General features: G+C 36.9%; 1 protein-coding gene across 2 annotated transcripts in view; it reads left to right on the top strand.

The window, feature by feature from the left end:
• The window catches only part of LOC114653365 (transcription initiation factor TFIID subunit 4-like), a 333979-nt gene that overhangs the window by 62848 nt on the left and 254113 nt on the right, over positions 1–17018 (top strand). For both annotated transcript variants that reach the window (XM_028803639.2, XM_028803638.2), the window contains exon 7: positions 3155–3373. In XM_028803639.2, coding sequence (XP_028659472.2) covers positions 3155–3373 — 219 coding nt within the window. The remainder of the gene's footprint in view (positions 1–3154; positions 3374–17018) is intronic.

Here is a 17018-nt window from a genome sequence, read left to right as displayed (position 1 = left end):
AGACAAAGCGCTGGAGAGTTCTGAAGTGGCCAGCAATGAGTCCGGATATAAATCCGATTGAACACTTATGGAGAGGTCTCAAAATTGCTGTTGGGAGAAGGCACCCTTCAAATCTGAGAAACCTTGAGCAGTTTGCAAAAGAGGAGTGGTTGGAAATTCCAGTTGAGAGGTGTAACAAGCTTGTTGATGGTTATAGGAAGTGCTTGATTTCAGTTATTTTTTCCAAAGGGCGTGCAACCAAATATTAAGTAAAGGGTGCCAATAATTTTGTCCAGCCCAGTTTTTGAGTTTTGCGTGAAATTATGTCAGGTTTGGCTGTTTTTCTGTGTTTTTTGTGTTGTTCCAATGCACATAAAGGAAATAAACGTGTATACCAAAACATTTGTAATTGCAACAATTTTCTGGGAGAAATGGTGCATTTTCAAGGAAAATTCCAGGGGTGCCGATAATTTCGGCCATGACTGTATGTATTCAGGAATGAACATATACGATCACACACTAATACGATGTGCGTTTTCTTAATTGTTATAGATCAAAGTGTCAAAAATTGTAGTTCTTACCCTATTCCAGGTTTCTAAGGCCCTTCTGCAGTGTAACAACAATGTAGACAAATGATGACAATTCTAGCAGAATGCTCTATTTTTTTTTTTCTTTTATATTTAAAGATGGTTTTAATTAACAACTGAAGCTTTCATTGGTGTATAATGTAGATGCAAGTTGGAAAGCTGTTTAATTTTTTGCACATTCATTTTTAACACAAGCAATACATGTGCTTTTCACTAGTCATTTTATTCATTGTGGATACACAGAAGAAAAACACAGAAATTGATGATTTCCTGTTTCTTACCTCTCAAAAAGGAAAGTAAATAATAGATACATTAATCTTGATTCTTGAATATAAAGTGCATTTTACAATTTGATGTCAAAATGCACAAGGCTGGTCTTGCTCATAACTCAACACAATATCAAAAATTTTAACAATATGGTTAATAAAATAAATAAAATAACTGGCTTGGTCTCTTCTATAACTACCATGTTAATGTTTATTTTCATAAAAAGGCACAGTGCTCTTTTATAATCTTAAATTGTTTTATTAATTGTTATTCTTAAAATCCAGAAGTCAGACAACATCATAAATAAATTCTCAAGCCAATTCAGGTAATGGAGTGCTGTAGTCTATTCTGGTAGCAGATGGTGCAAGATAACACTCGCACACAAACTCATATCAGAATAATTTGAAAATTGCCACTTAATCTAACATGGTCATATTGGTGGAGTGTCTGAAGAAATTTTTGCAAACACAGTGAAAATATGCTGACTCCACAAATAAAATGACATGACGTGAGATTTGAACCAGGACATTGGATCTGTGAGACATTAGCACTACTGTGCTGTCTAAAGAAATGGTGTAAAACAAAATTCGTTAATTATAAAACCATAATATTTATGCTGAAATCTGTAAGGACAGGTTCATTTTATTTTTAATTTCCTAGACTTGATAATTTTATTTACTAGGGGGCTTCACCCCCTGCTCGCTTCGCTCGCCAACCCCTGTGTTTGGTTTTCCAGATACACGCTTTTAAGATTTTTTTTTTTCTTTGAATTGTTGCTATTTCATTAGTTTCACTTTTATTTCAGAACTTCTGTAAAAACAATATTTGGAATCTTTTGTGTCCCAGTATGCTGAATCTTTTTAATGAGGTCAGTGAGACATGTGTTTAATGACTTTGTACCATAATTCAGGATAGGTTTCTCTGTTTGGAATTTCAGCACAGACAAAGCGATCTTCATCATCAGCAGTTAATAATTTTTTTTGCAAAGTAGCCAATAAATGCATTTGAAGTAAACCACGTTTTTGAAATTCTCGGACTTACACTTCAAAGCCTTACAATATTTATATACTTCTGAAATATCACCTGTGTCCATATATTTGATCTCTATTTGCCTTTTCATTATTTCTGCAAATAATAATTTCTCTTTGTTTGCGCTAATGCGATGTTTATTTTCTTTGTTTTGACACTGTCGTTTTTTTCTGCTTTCATATTCTGTATCTTGCTCTGCATGTGTTTTGCGCCTACGTTTTTCTTGAGTCTTTTGAATTCCGGTTTTCATTATCTCTAACTTGCTCTGCATATGTTTGGCCTCCTTGTTTTTTAACCTCTTTATGACGTTTTACTTTGTTTTCTACCCTGTTTTTTATTTCTGACCTCGCTTTATCCTACTTTTTTTTCAGTGACACCTGGTCCGTTGTGATTATTTTCCCTTTTTCGAGTAATAATTTCCATTTGTTTGCACTACTGCGATCTTTACTTTCTTTTTTTTTAATACTTTCTAATTTTCCTACTTTCATATTCTGTACCTTTCTCCACATGTGTATCACGCTGTTTTTTTTTTTTTTTTTTTTTTGAGCCTTTCGGATTCCACTGCTTTCATAATCTCTAACCTGCTGTGCATGTGTATAGCGTCAACGTTTGTGAACGTCTTTATGAAGTTCTACTTTGTCTTTTACTCTGTCTTTTAATTCTGAGCCCGATTGGATGTGCTTTGTTTCAATTCCACGTGTTACGGGCTGATAATTACTTGCCATATTTTCTGAATTTGCACGTAGATTATTTTTTCATTTTTGCTCTTTTTTCTCTCCAACGTTTTTGAGTCTATTTTCTCCGCACTGCTTTCTTCTTTGCTTAGTCGTTGACATTTCATTTACTGCATAACGTATTGTCCTTATACGCTTTACATGCGCTGAGACCCTGGATCTGTGTGTGCTCAAATCCTTCACATGACTGAATGTTTTGATGCCTGTTGTCTTATTTAATATTGATTGTATGTAAGTAGGGCGTGTCTTGCAAGAATCTCATGTTCTATGTCATCGCTAGACGGTCCTGGGTCAATCTCTTGGCACAATCTCATGTTTAAGGTCCCCGCGAGATGCTTCGTGGCCATTTTCTTTCGTCTCGCGGGTCTTTTACGTGTGTTCCGTGATCTTAACGTGAAGATCACGTCTCTACACCCTAGTGTTTTTCTCCAGGATTTTTTTTATAATAGAGAGATTTAAAAAGTGAAAAAACTTTAACTGATCAAATTCTTTTACACTATTTGTGTAAAATGTCAAAGATTGTAAAATTTTTAAATCGTACATTTTTTTTTCTTGCAGAGAAGCTTACCAGCAGTTCGCCAGCTAACTCCAGATTCACAGCTCTTCATTCAGCAATGTGTACTACAGACCCCTCAATCAGCAATTGCTTCTTCAGCATCAATCCTCATAACCCAACAAAATACTAAGCCAGTTATGATCAATAGCAGAGTCTTGCAGCCTAGTTGTTCCCTTTCCACTACTGTGAAACAGTCACAGCCTGAGAAGCCAGCCAATTTGGTAAGTGCTAGTAATAAGACTACTATCTTAACCCAGCTAATTAAAGCAAGTGTATTTATTTACATTATGTTAATCATCTTTAGCATCTTCACTGTGCTTTTCCTGGTGAGGGTTGCAATGGCAGTACACCCAGAGGGACTGAATGGGCCATCTTCCATGTACATTCCCCTAGCTGCTCTTGAGCAATTCCTGCTTGCTCCCATTCTAGTAGAAAGATGTAATTTCATCAATGTGTCCCAGGTCTTCCATTGGAGTTTTTCTTAATGTTCTATACTGTTTAAACCTCACCCTCAACTGGGTTCTGTCAGGCTAGAGAAGCCCAGTGATCCTATGCAGAATCTTAAACTCAACCGCTTCTTCTTGCTATCATTTTTTTTCAGCCAGTACTTTACCTAAAGCTCATACAGAGAGATGAGGAGAGTGATGTAAACTTATTGATGAATCAAATTTTTTTTCCAAGGACCCGGCTTCTCATTCATCACCATGCTTTAGTAACATATGTAACATTTCCACATATAACTTTAGTATGCCTTACTAGGGAGTCCTTGAATAATAAAAAGTCTATTAAAGACTTTCTCGACGAAAGGGGGAAAATAGTAAATATAATTTCCCCGGTGAATAAAAGGAAAATAAGGCTAGAAACGCAACATTTCAGCCAAGATTATTGGCAGGAAAAGTGGTGGAAATGTTCAAAAGAAGGGTGAGTAAATGTGTGCTGTGTACAGGAGACAAGATTGAAATGTAAATGTGTGAAAATACTTAGTGAGAATAGTGGAAGAGAGACATTTGTTTGTGACAAGGGAGCAGAGATGGCAGTCCTAGGGCTGGTGTACTTACTGTATGTCAGAAATATGAGCAATCAGAGTAATGCAGTTGAAGAGGGTGTGTGGACATATTGTAGTTTTTAAGATGATTGTTGGTAAGTGACTGATGAATATAATCTCTGTATATGTTGCATAGGTTGACAAAAGTGATGAAGACAGAGGTGAGTTATGGGACAGGTTGATGGAGGTGATGCCAGTTTTAGCTCATAGGAAAGTTTGTTATAAAGGGAGGTAACTTGCATGGACACGTTCAGGCCAGTGCTAATGATAATAAGAGAGTCTATGGGGCATTTAGTTTTGGCACCAGAGGGGTTGAGGTTTAAAGGATTCTGAAGTTTGATGATGCAGTTGCTCAACACCATGTTTAAAAAGGAGAACAAGGTTATGATATATGAATCTGGTGGTGTAAGGACCATGATAGATTATGATAGGAGAGCTGATAAAAGCATGGAGGAAAATGAGAAGTTTATTACTGGAGAAGATTATGCAGGACAGCTTTGCTTAGTTTTTTAGCCATTGCATGAATTAAACAAGAGGAAGTATGTACCAAGGCTGTGAAATGCAAGAAAAGTAGTTTTGAGAGCAGAAGGAAGCCAAAAGGCGGGAGTGGGCTGTATAATGTGGAAAGAAAGAGGAAATTGTTCAGGATTGTGAAAACATGTATGAATTTCTTGAAAATATTTGAAGGGAATGTTATGGTTGATAGTTATGTGATTGCGTGTGAATGAGAAAAATTTAATGGGATAATGTTTGCTTTAAGGAAAGGGTCAAGCTATAAGTTATTGAAAGAAGAGGATCCAGACTCTCATTAAAAAGGAGAGTGGTTTCAGAAATGCTAAAGACAGCAGATGGCCTTGCAGTTAAATGGTTGACAGAACTGTGCAGCGCAATTATGCATAAAGGGAGGATTCCTGTAGACAGGAAAATAAGTATGTTCATTCTAGTTTACATGTTGTGAGACAATTTACTGCAGTGTTTGTTATATTATGTAATTAAGCTTTTGGAGCACACTATGAAGGTGGTTGAAAGAGTGTGTGACAAAAGTTGGGAAAATGCAGTTTGGTTTAATGACTGGCAAGGGAAAACCAGATGTGTCTTTTTTGTAAGGGAAATGTACAAAAGCATCAGGTGAAGGAAGTGAAGCTGCATTATGTATTTGTAGATCAGGAAAATACATTTGGCTGCCGCAAGAGATGGTGAAGAGAGCACTGAGAACATTAAATGTGGAGGAATGGGTGTCTACGGTCATGTCAGTGTATGAGGAAGTAAGAATGGTGGGAAAGTGAAAGTTTTGATGTGAAGGTTGGGATTCACTAGGAATAGTATGGGAGGAGGTGACCAGGGATTTTCCTGGGAGCTCTTGTACACTGATAATCTTGTAATGATAGCAGAAAGTGAATCAGAAATGAAGGAGGAGATACTGAAATGAAAAGATGATTTGGAATTGACAGACCTTAAAGTAAATACAGGAAAAAAATCCAAGGTAATTGATGGGGGTGAAAGGAACAAGAGAGAAGTGGATGTGAGGTTGTGCAGCATGTGCAGTAGAGACAATGGTTTGAGCAAATCTGTCCAATGCTTGGGGTCTTGGAAGTGGGAACATGTAATGTGCTGGTATGAAGGGAATCTGAAGGTGGTGAGTATAATTGTTCCTAGTAGAAAGTGTGCAGGAGGGGTGCCAAATGCTAATGTAGTAAATATAAATTGGGATATCAGTGTGTGGAAGAAATTTAACGGGCACCCCCAACTGGGTGTCCCGTTCAGGCAATTAACACAGGCAGGAGAATGCATCAATCATTATTCTTTACCTATTATCTTTCAAGAGGCAACTCAGCATATCTTATTAGCAAGTGTTACAAAGGAAAAGATTGGCTTCTGCTGTAAATTTATACAGTTCATTGATTAGATCACAATACCAAGGAATTCATTACATAATCAAAACTTTTAACATGATTGGTTACACCCAGTTGCCAACGGGACATGAGAAATGTTGATACCTTAAATAACCACAATTAAGCCCGTCCACTAGGTTGATTGAGAGTACTGTTAGCTTAGGAGTACATGACTTTTTAAATGCAACCCTGAGATTTTGCTCCTTTTCCTTGTTCCCATGGTTTGTTAAACAATGGTCTAATTTTTTTATAATTCAGCTAGATACATCGACAGGAAACTTAGCCTGAGCATAACAATCGAACAATGATTATGCATTAAATATAACCTTTTTCTTTTAAGCTTTGTTTATTTTTTTGCTGTAAAGTAACTAAAATATATCCTCCATTCATTTTCCAACCCGCTGAATCTGAACACAGGGTCATGGGAGTCTGCTGGAGCCAATCCCAGCCAACACAGGGCACAAGGCAGGGAACCAATCCTGGGCAGGGTGCCAACCCACCGCAGGACACACACAAACACACCCACACACCACGCACACACTAGGGCCAATTTAGAATCACCAATCCACCAAACCTGCATGTCTTTGGACTGTGGGAGGAAACCGGAGCGCCCGGAGGAAACCCACGCAGACATGGGGAGAACATGCAAACTCCACGCAGGGAGGACCCGGGAAGCGAACCCGTGTCTCCTAACTGCGAGGCAGCAGCGCTACCACTGCGCCACTGTGCTGCCCATAACTAAAATACATTATTTTAATAGTTCAGAAGATAAAAATAAGAAACTTGAGCACAAACCCAGCAGATAATAAAGTTGGGCTCCTTTCCAACAATTACCTGGTCATCAGCTAGGTGTAGTTTGAACCAGGGTACAAATTCAACTCTTACAGGTGATGGAGTTGTTTTTGAGGAATTAAAAAGTTCTGTTACATGGGTGATAAGGTGAATACAGATGGAGGTGTGGACTCAGCAGTGGTGACGAGAGTGAGAAAAACATGTAATACATTCCAGGTGCTGTTCCTCATGCTAAGTTGTAAAGGAGCCTCTATGGCAATGAATGGATATGTATATGAAAACTGTGTAAAGAGCAATGTGAGATTTGGCTGATGAAGATGTAATATGAAGCAAAGCTGGAAAGAACATAAATAAAAATGGTCAAGTGGATATGTGGAGTGTCACAAAGTGAAAAGATGAAGGCTGAGTTAAGAGAAAGATTTGGTGTGGTGGTGGTTTGTGCATGTGGAGTGTAAGGTGGGGGAAATGATAATTCCAAGAGAGAGACCAAAAAACAAGTGCTTGGAGGTGGTGTCAAAAGATTCAAAGGAATGGGTTTCACCTCAAAACATGGCCAGGACTGCAAAGAATGGAGCGAAAAAAACCATTTTGGTAACAATTGGCTTATCTGGGTAAACCTGGTAAATGGCTGTTAAATTGGTGATGATGACAGGTTTTGATTCACTGGTTCAGCTGTTGATAGACGTAAAAAGTTATGTGTGTATGTATTTCTTTTTTGCAATTATATGACAAAATCAATAAGGTAAAGGTAGCACACTTACATATGTAAAGTAAGAAAAAATTGTGTATGTTTTTGCCAGGTGAATGGCATTCAGAAGCATCAGCCTCTGGTAATTGCATGGCTTTTTGTGACCAAAACAAGAAGTCCTGGCACTTGTTCAGCTGGTCATGATTGATAGTGAGTGTGAACGTGACTGAGAGAATAAGACTGAAAAAAGCGAACTTTTAGAAATGCCATACATTTACAGCTGATCTGACGCTGTTCGTTTTCAAATAATATTGCATTAGTGTGACGATGTTTTCTGAATGGTACTATTCAGGTCATACAATGATTTCTTCAAAATGTCACATATTTGTCACTTTCTTTTTTGCCCGGTGCTGCGTTGACATTGTGCGTCAACTTATGCGTGAGCGTACTTGAGCTTATTCAGTACGGCAGGAGCACGCAGGTGGCCGGTTGCTTTGTGCTGTAACAAGCTTGACTTGGCGGCGATCAACGCACATGTACTGTACAAGGCATGCATGGGGTCCACTAAGAAAAGAAGAGCGTTCATGGATCACCTTGCAGAGGAGCATCGTCGTCACTTCTTACAAGAAAAGGCGATGGATAAAGCAAAAGAGGATGCAACATTGACAAGCTTCTGTTCCCAGACAGCTGCTTCCCCAGCCCCTTCAGTGTAATAGTAACCACAGCACAGAGAGAAGTGTGTACATTGCAACAGTGTAAATGTAGAAAGGACAGTCCTTGGGGGTGTGGGAACTGTTGACATTTGAATCTGATGATTGCATATAGAGCGGAACTGACCTCTCTGTACTATTTCCTCTGCATGTCCTGGAGTACAAAAGAAACAGTACTGTGCACCAAAAAGTGGACACTGGCAAGATCGAAAAAAAAAAACGAGGTCACTGATTACAAGTGCAAAAAGGCGTGTGAATGAATATGAATAATGTTGCATCAGTGCCACAATGTTTTCCGAAATGTACTATACAGGTCATAAAATGAGTTATTCCAAATATCATATATACATATGTCTCTGTTTTTTGTCAGTGTGGCTTTGACATCATGGACCATATGGTGCATACTAATTCAGCATGAGCAGGAACACTCAATAAAACTGAATAAAAAAAATTCAAGTGACGGTGAGATACGAAGAAGGCAGATTCACCAGCGTTTGTGTGTCAGCTTTTATCCCTCCAGGTCAGAGAATTTCCAGTTCCATTGTCTCAAAATACCACTCACATCTACAGTAATTCCCAGTTTCAGTTAAAAAGTAACTGCGTCAGTTCCGGCGCCAGTTTATTGGGGGGGGGGTTGGGGGTGTGTGGTATGGGTGTTGTATCGTGATCGTGACTGAGAGAATAAAACTGAAGAAAAAAAAAAGGTAACTTTTACAAGTACTATAAATTTACACTGGCTGTTACAGACACAAATCAAAAGTATGTTTTTATTGTATAATATTGAGTTCATGTCTACATTTTGTTATTTATTACTAAAACATGAAAAACGTTTCTGTTTTAACGATGTGTTTACATCGATTGTTGTAGACACAAAACACACATCAAATTATTTACCCATTACAATTCTGGGTAGCTCACTCCCAGATAATTAATCAAGGCAGGAACTGGGAGAACTTCTTACCCATCCTGAGGCGTTTGGGGGGGGGGGGGGGGGGAAGGCCGGGATAGCATAGCAGGCTGCTTGCTACTTGAGCTTATCGACACATTTAGAAGACAAAAGATGCTGACGGAGAGGTGCGAAGGGATTTAAGGTGGGCCGGATTTACGAGTTTTTTCGTTGGCTCTGGTAATTCTAGTGTTAAAGTAAAGGGAATAATTGGTTCAGATTATACTTGCATATCATTTTGTCTGCCCAACTGTTCAATGGCAATGTGTGGGACCAGAGAGAGACTGCATTATCCACTGGCCTGTTCATTTGTGGTGGAAACTAGGGTAAAGCATCACATTATCCTGTCAGTGTGAGCCGTTATTAGCCTTCTAAGAGATTTCTTTACTACAGAAATTAATATGTGTTTTGTTTTCTTGGACTATGGTTAATTTTTTAAAATTGTACAGTATTGTTTTCAGGTATGACAGACAAGAACAGCATCAAACTTATAATTTCATTACAGCTTTTAGCTAATCTGCAAAATGTTTTAATAACTTTAGATGAAAGTCTCTCACATCCAGCTTTTTCAGCTTTTAAAGGCCCTGCACACATCTTATTCACTGTGTATTGTTTCAAAGCCCCTTGGGTCACTAGTGTCCTTGTTGGAAGGCTTAATGTTTTAAACTTTAAAAATGGGCACAAAATGTATTCAGTGAGTTGTCAGTTTTAGTCATTTCACTCGTGCCCTGAAGCGGTTTCCAGTTTGTCCTTGTATTCCATTTTTACTTTTCAGGTATCACCTGACTCATACCTTGAATTTTGTACATACAGCAGTATGTAGTAAAATTAATAATACTGTAGGTTCTATATAAAATTTTGGTGTTTCAAATTTGAATATCATAATTAATCTGTAACTTTGGGTTTGGTTATAACCAATAGGCAGTATATATGGTATATATATGTTGTATTGTTATTAGTATTGGTGAAAAGCAGTGATTACCTGCTGGATAACTGTATTAGACAATATTTTAATTTGTTTGAAGCCGTCACGTCAGATTGTGTGTGGCTGTTATTTAGAAAGCAAGAAATCCTTCTAAATATTTTAATGAATACAAATTAGGGAAGGGTATATGGAGAAAGAAAATGAAGTCTCACAGCTTGGCTAATTTTGTAGTCTTGACTTTTTTCACCAAGCAATAAACATGCTTTGGCTGCATTCACTTTAGAAATTTTCCTTCCAAACATGTGTCCTGTTCTGTGTCTTGTCCCAATGCCACTTGTATACATGAAAGGCAGTCCCTGTACTTCTTAATTAATTTTAATATTTTGTTTATTAAAATTATAATCAAATTATATTCAGTAATATCTGAGATTATTTGAAATTTTTCAAGATTTATTTGAAATTGCTACTTTTCACAACTCTGTATTAGATGGAGAGATAGAAAGATACTTTATTTGTCCCCAAAGGGGAATTAACAGTTTACAGAAGCTGAAGAAAAACAGAAGCATTAATAACAAACAACACACACAAGGGGTTCTGGCTTTGTTAATGATAATATATCTTTTGACATCTAATAACATATGGTATAGATTGTGGTCAGATCAGCCTAGTTATGCCACGGGTTTACATTTAAAGGCATTTAGCATTTAAATAAGGTAGGTCCAGCTTGTTGTGTCCATGAGTGGAACCTGCCACTTACTGATGGAAGTTTGTTACTATTCCTTCCAAAGTTCCATGTTTGAAGTCAATATATATTTACAATGATTCATCATCAGAGTATTTGAGGGTAAAAGCAGAGCTGTCAGCTTCATCATTTTCTGGACTTGAAAATATGTTGCATGATAGTCATTTTTATTTTATTTTGTTTTTAACAGGCATTGTTTTTCATCCATCTATTCATTTAAGGTTAAATCTGCAAACTCCACCTGAGTCTAAAATGGCAGGGTTCAGGTGCAAGACAAAATCAAATCCACACACAAAAAGGTAGTTCACAATAAAAACAAATAATTCCAGAAATTTAGGCGGTTAAAAAAAATATGTACCACCGTTCAAAATCATTTTGAAGCATTTTGAAACAGGAGCAAAGATAAGAAGAATGTTTAAGCTTACTGTAAATGTAGTCTGATGGGTAGGAGTCTTTGGGTGCTTGGTGTTAACGACTGAGTTGATCCCCAGTGAGCTGAGCTCCACTGTTTATATTCTTTAACACACTTTGCTCGTCAGCAAATGTTAGTTTGCACAATTTACAGAAAGCAGCATTTTTAGCTATGCTATCTCCACAGCAACTAAATCTTCTGTACCATTATGAAGAAAAACAACACAATTTTTCTGAATATTCTAATGGTTAAAAATTTTATCTACTTGATGGTGGGTGTAATTAGTCCTGCCATGTCTGAGACTGCTGTCTTATCCAGCCACTTGTGCTTCAATCATATAATTGGGCTTTCAGGGATTTTTTCTTGAAAACAGTGTTACCTTCTGAAATATTTGGTTATTCAGCTTTGCTTTAATTAATTTCGTTAGTAAGGATGCCCGATTGAATGTCATTATATGAATATAATTTGGATATACAGTAATCCCTCGCTATATCGCGCTTCGCCTTTCGCGGCTTCACTCCATCGCGGATTTTATATGTAAGCATATTTAAATATATATCGCGGATTTTTCGCTGCTTCGCGGGTTTCTGCGGACAATGGGTCTTTTAATTTCTGGTACATGCTTCCTCAGTTGGTTTGCCCAGTTGATTTCATACAAGGGACGCTATTGGAAGATGGCTGAGAAGCTACCCAGCTTACTTTTCTCTTTCTCTTGCGCTGAGTTTCTCTGATCCTGACGTAGGGGGATTGAGCAGGGGGGCTGTTCGCACACCTAGACGATACGGACGCTCGTCTAAAAATGCTGAAAGATTATCTTCATGTTGCTATCTTTTGTGCAGCTGTATGTCAGCTCGAAGGGCACGTATTGATTTTTGCTTGAAAAACAAACTCTCTCTCTCTCTCTCTCTCTTTGTCTGCTCCTGACAGAGGGGGTGTGAGCTGCCGCCTTCAACAGCTTTGTGCCTCGGTGCTTCGCATACTTAAAAGGCAAACAGCCCTATTGATTTGTTTGCTTTTGTCTCTCTCTATCTCTGTGACATGATCTGCTCCTGACACGCACTCATTTGAAGAGGAAGATATTTTTGCATTCTTTTAATTGTGAGACGGAACTGTCATCTCTGTCTTGTCATGGAGCACAGTTTAAACTTTTGAAAAAGAGACAAATGTTTGTTTGCAGTGTTTGAATAACGTTCCTGTCTCTCTTCAACCTCCTGTGTTTCTGCGCAAATCTGTGACCCAAGCATGACAATATAAAAATAACCATATAAACATATGGTTTCTACTTCGCGGATTTTCTTATTTCGCGGGTGGCTCTGGAACGCAACCCCCGCGATGGAGGAGGGATTACTGTACTAAAAAAAAAAAAAAAAAAAAATCTCAAGCAAAAATGAATGTTCAAATGTAAAAGAACAGTTCTTTGCTTTACTTCACTCTAATTTTGGCATTGTGTTACTCTTTACATGCTGTGTAGCACTACTGTATTTTAAACATCTCTTTGCATGCCACTTCCAGGATCTCTTCTGCCCTATGCCTGTTTGCATTTTTGAAAGGTTAGCTTGTATCATGATTAGTAAAATGGAAGGACTTTTTTTTTCTTAAACCTGCTTCTTTACAATGTATTCTGGGATAGACGTTTCTAACTACAAAGACTTTAAAATCAAAATGTTTAAGAATAAGTTCAGTGTTAGCACTGTTCCTTTTAGTTACCTTGTTAAACATGCAGTTTTGTGCTCACTCTGCATGTTTGATGGCTACAGACTTGACGCACAATAACTAAAATAATAAGTTCTAATAAAAAATTGTCAAGGTTGCCTGTATTACAGTTTGGCTGTAACTGTAAAGGGGTGAAAAGGAAACTGTGTTAAGGTTAGTCTTGTATATTTCTCTTTGACTGTTTAAGTGTTTGCAACAAAAGTAAAGTATGTTTTCCATCCCAGCCCTCTCAACAAATCAAGTTGTATCCTGAACATTACATCAAATAATTTTTTTAAGACTGCTAGAAAAAAAGAAATATTTTTGGTTAATGAGCAATAACAAGTCTGTTTTCGATTTTGATTTATTATTAAGACACCTAGTTCTTGAAAAAAATGCCATTTATCTCTAATTAGTTTTCATATTAACTTAAAATTTGAGAGACAGTATTTTAGTGAGATGGACCAGCAAATGAGGAGTAGTCAAAAAAAAAAAAAAAAAAGATGCAAAGTTTGAAGGACAAAAAATCAACATTTTATCAAACAGAATACAAAACCTAAGTATCTTATAAAAAATAATAGCCAAAAAAGGTAGAACTAAATCACACACTATTCTTTTAAAGGTGTATCCATAGACTTGAATAATTGCAGAAGTGAATGGGCTAATCTACAGTCAGTCGCAATTTTTTGAATTCTAAATTTCAGACTTGTAAAGTATACCTTTACACTATTGATATGTTCCTATATATATATGTGACCCAGACATCTCAGTGCTGCATATGTTAAATGTAAGGAATTAAAGGTTTATTTAGAGGAGAAGTTTGGTGTCATTCAAGTAAGTTATTTGTTTGCAGTCAAGATTTATATTAATTTGCCATATGAAATTTTGTTTTAAAGTGAAAAATTTTAAAAGTTGAAATTGAAATTTTAAAAGCATGAAAACAAAAGCTTTAAAATGTATCAAATACATTCATCTTGAAGCAGGAAACCTTTAAGAAACCATGCTTTTTGTGTTCCTGAGGTGGTATTATAACAAAAGTCAACAGGAAATACATTTTATTTACAGATTGTATGTATTATTTTTATGAGGTAAGGATATGTTTCCTGTTTGTTGGTCTGCTCACAGTGGCCATCTTGTTTATCTTTTAACAAGAGTATTTTATCCTCAGTTAATACTGCTTCACCTTTACAGACTCCTCCTACCCTAAAAGGCATTTTAGTCATACATTAAATAAATAAACTGTATCGAGAGCCTTAAAAACCTGTAAACTGGCAATGATTTTGTACCTTTTCAACAAGTTTGCTCTCTTAAGTATAAACTCTGATGAATATCTCTTTCATTACATGGTAGTCAAAGATTTTACTTAGAAGCAATATAGCTCAGTTCCTTCATTATCTACTATGAATGTTTAATTCCAAAACAACTTCCTTAGATAAAAATTTACCATTGTAAATGGTACTTCTGTTGATGGAAAACACTATTTAGTCAATTGTGTGCGAGTCATAGTATAGCTCAGTTCAGAATTTATACAGTATATCATATAAATCCCTCTGCATTTACGAAACTAATTCACGATACATTTTTGACAGACTATTTATAAAAGATGCCAACAAGCACTTGTGAATTTTAGCTACTTGTATTGCCTTTTATCCATAGCTTATACCTCATTAAACTAAAGTTTTCATTGACCTGCTGAGCACGACAGAGGTAACCATGAATCCTTATTTTTTAACAGCTAGTAATGGAGAAATTGTAGAGCACCATTGTCTACTGTATGTGATATTCTTACATTACATTATTAGTTTTTTGTTTCATTTGGAGGAATTCTAATCTGCCAGCTCTTGTGTAATGGAAGGAGAGGTATTCTCAGTGTTAGCCTGAGGAATAGAGTTCAAGTGATAACAGAGACAAAGAAGGACCTTTTAGCGAGGAGAAAACGACTCTTGCTCAAGCTTTGACTGGATTTCAGCAGGTCAGAAATGATCTTTCTTGCTTAGAGGGAGCAAATGAAGTGGTTTTCAATCTGCTAAAGCAGGTGGAAGATGTATTGTTAGAGAGTTGTATAAAAAAAAAAACTGTACAGCCCAAGCTTACTGATTTTCTTCAGAAATAAAGTGATAATGCAGAGTGTGCATCTCATTTACTGTATAACTGTATTTTTCATTTTTGAATTTATGTTGATATGAATAACATTAAGATTAAAATGAATATACATTGTTATTTACCTGCTGGACTTGTACTTTGCCTACTTCTTGTTGCATTAAAATTTACATGTTTTGCTTTCATTTGATAAATAAATCATATAGGAATTTGTTATAAGAATGTAATCATATTCTAATTTAATTTATCATTACGACCATTGTAAAGTCTCATCATGAACATAGAACTTAAAATATTTCTATCTTCATTCAAAATGAGAGTCAAAAAGTAGGGACAAATACTCTCATTAATACGAAATTTTCATTACAACAAAAGTATTTTCGTTGTAACGGAATTTGACCTGAATTTGACCTTGAAATATATTTTAAAGTAAATTGTCTATTTCTGTTTAGTTGGTTTTGCATCTCATGATTTTTTAATTTTATATTTTGTACTGGTGTGCTATAAATTAAAATTCAGTGTTGTTTACATAATACAAATATAGTATTGTGTAAAAGATTTTTCAGGAAAATTAAAATAAGTAAACTAAAATATTATTTGTAAGTTACTGTCAAAGCCATCATTTATTATTTTAGAAAGTTTAGATTTGTTTTGTCTAATCCAGAGATAGCAGCGGAGTAATGTTTTATCTTCGTTATTGTTTTGTGTTATTTAAAAAAAAATATATAGTTACAACACGTGTGTGTGTGTGTGTGTGTGTACACGTGGGGGGGGGGGGGGGGGGGGGTGGAGGGGTGTGCAAAAGCAGGTTTACAGTTGTGAGTATGCAAAGCACAGTTTATTCTTGTATTATTTATTATTGTATTATTTAGTTGTATTGTTTGTCTTATTTGTCATGTTCTTCTTATTATTATTGTTATTAGTAATTAGACTACAAGATTTTGTAAATGTGTAATAAAGGCTGGCAATTTGAGCACATAAATACATACATACATACATACATACATATATATATTGTGGCGCCTGGTCAGGACACCCCTGCTACACGTTCTGGGGGAGCAACCAGGTACTGCTCAATACCTCCCCTGTGATGCCTGGTGGCAGCTTCCCTGGCTGACGATGGTGCCTCAGTTTCCCCCAGGGCTCCATGGAAGATGGAGTCCTCCACAGCCCGGTTGGAAGCTGGGGTGTCCGCCAGGGGGTCTGCTTGGATTCTACAGCCCAGCTGGACAATCTTCAGCCCCACCCGGAAGTGCAATTGGAACCAGGTGGCCAAGCACCTGGAACACTTCCTGGTGGGCTATAAAAGGGACCAGCTGCCACCATCACTCAACGGCCAGAGTCGGGAGGAGAGGATGAAGCTTCAAGGGAGGAGTGGTGGTGTCAGAAGGGCGTGTTTTGGTTTGGTAAGTTTGTGTTTGTGGTTTGGACTGTGTTGTGCCTGTGGGGTTCACAGGGAAGACGTGCCCCACAGGTTAAGAAAATAAACATTTTTGTGTTATTTTATACGTGCCTCCGTGTGAGTCTGTGCCGGGTCGGGCATTATATAGCGCTATTGTTACAATATATATACAGTTAGGTCCATAAATATTTGGGCAGAGACAACTTTTTTCTAATTTTGGTTCTGTACATTACCACAATGAATTTTAAATGAAACAACTCAGATGCAGTTGAAGTGCAGACTTTCAGCTTTAATTCAGTGGGGTGAACAAAACGAGTGCATAAAAATGTGAGGCAACTAAAGCATTTTTTAACACAATCCCTACATTTCAGGGGCTCAAAAGTAATTGGACAATTGACTCAAAGGCTATTTCATGGGCAGGTGTGGGCAAGTCCGTCATTAACAATTAAGCAGATAAAAGGCCTAAAGTTGATTTGAGATGTGGTGCTTGCATGTGGAAGATTTTGCTGTGAACAGACAA

This window comes from Erpetoichthys calabaricus, chromosome 6, assembly GCF_900747795.2.
Source record: "Erpetoichthys calabaricus chromosome 6, fErpCal1.3, whole genome shotgun sequence".
Classification (NCBI taxonomy): domain Eukaryota; kingdom Metazoa; phylum Chordata; class Cladistia; order Polypteriformes; family Polypteridae; genus Erpetoichthys; species Erpetoichthys calabaricus.
Note: the sequence above shows the minus strand (reverse complement) of the source record. Positions and strands in the feature narration are given on the sequence as shown.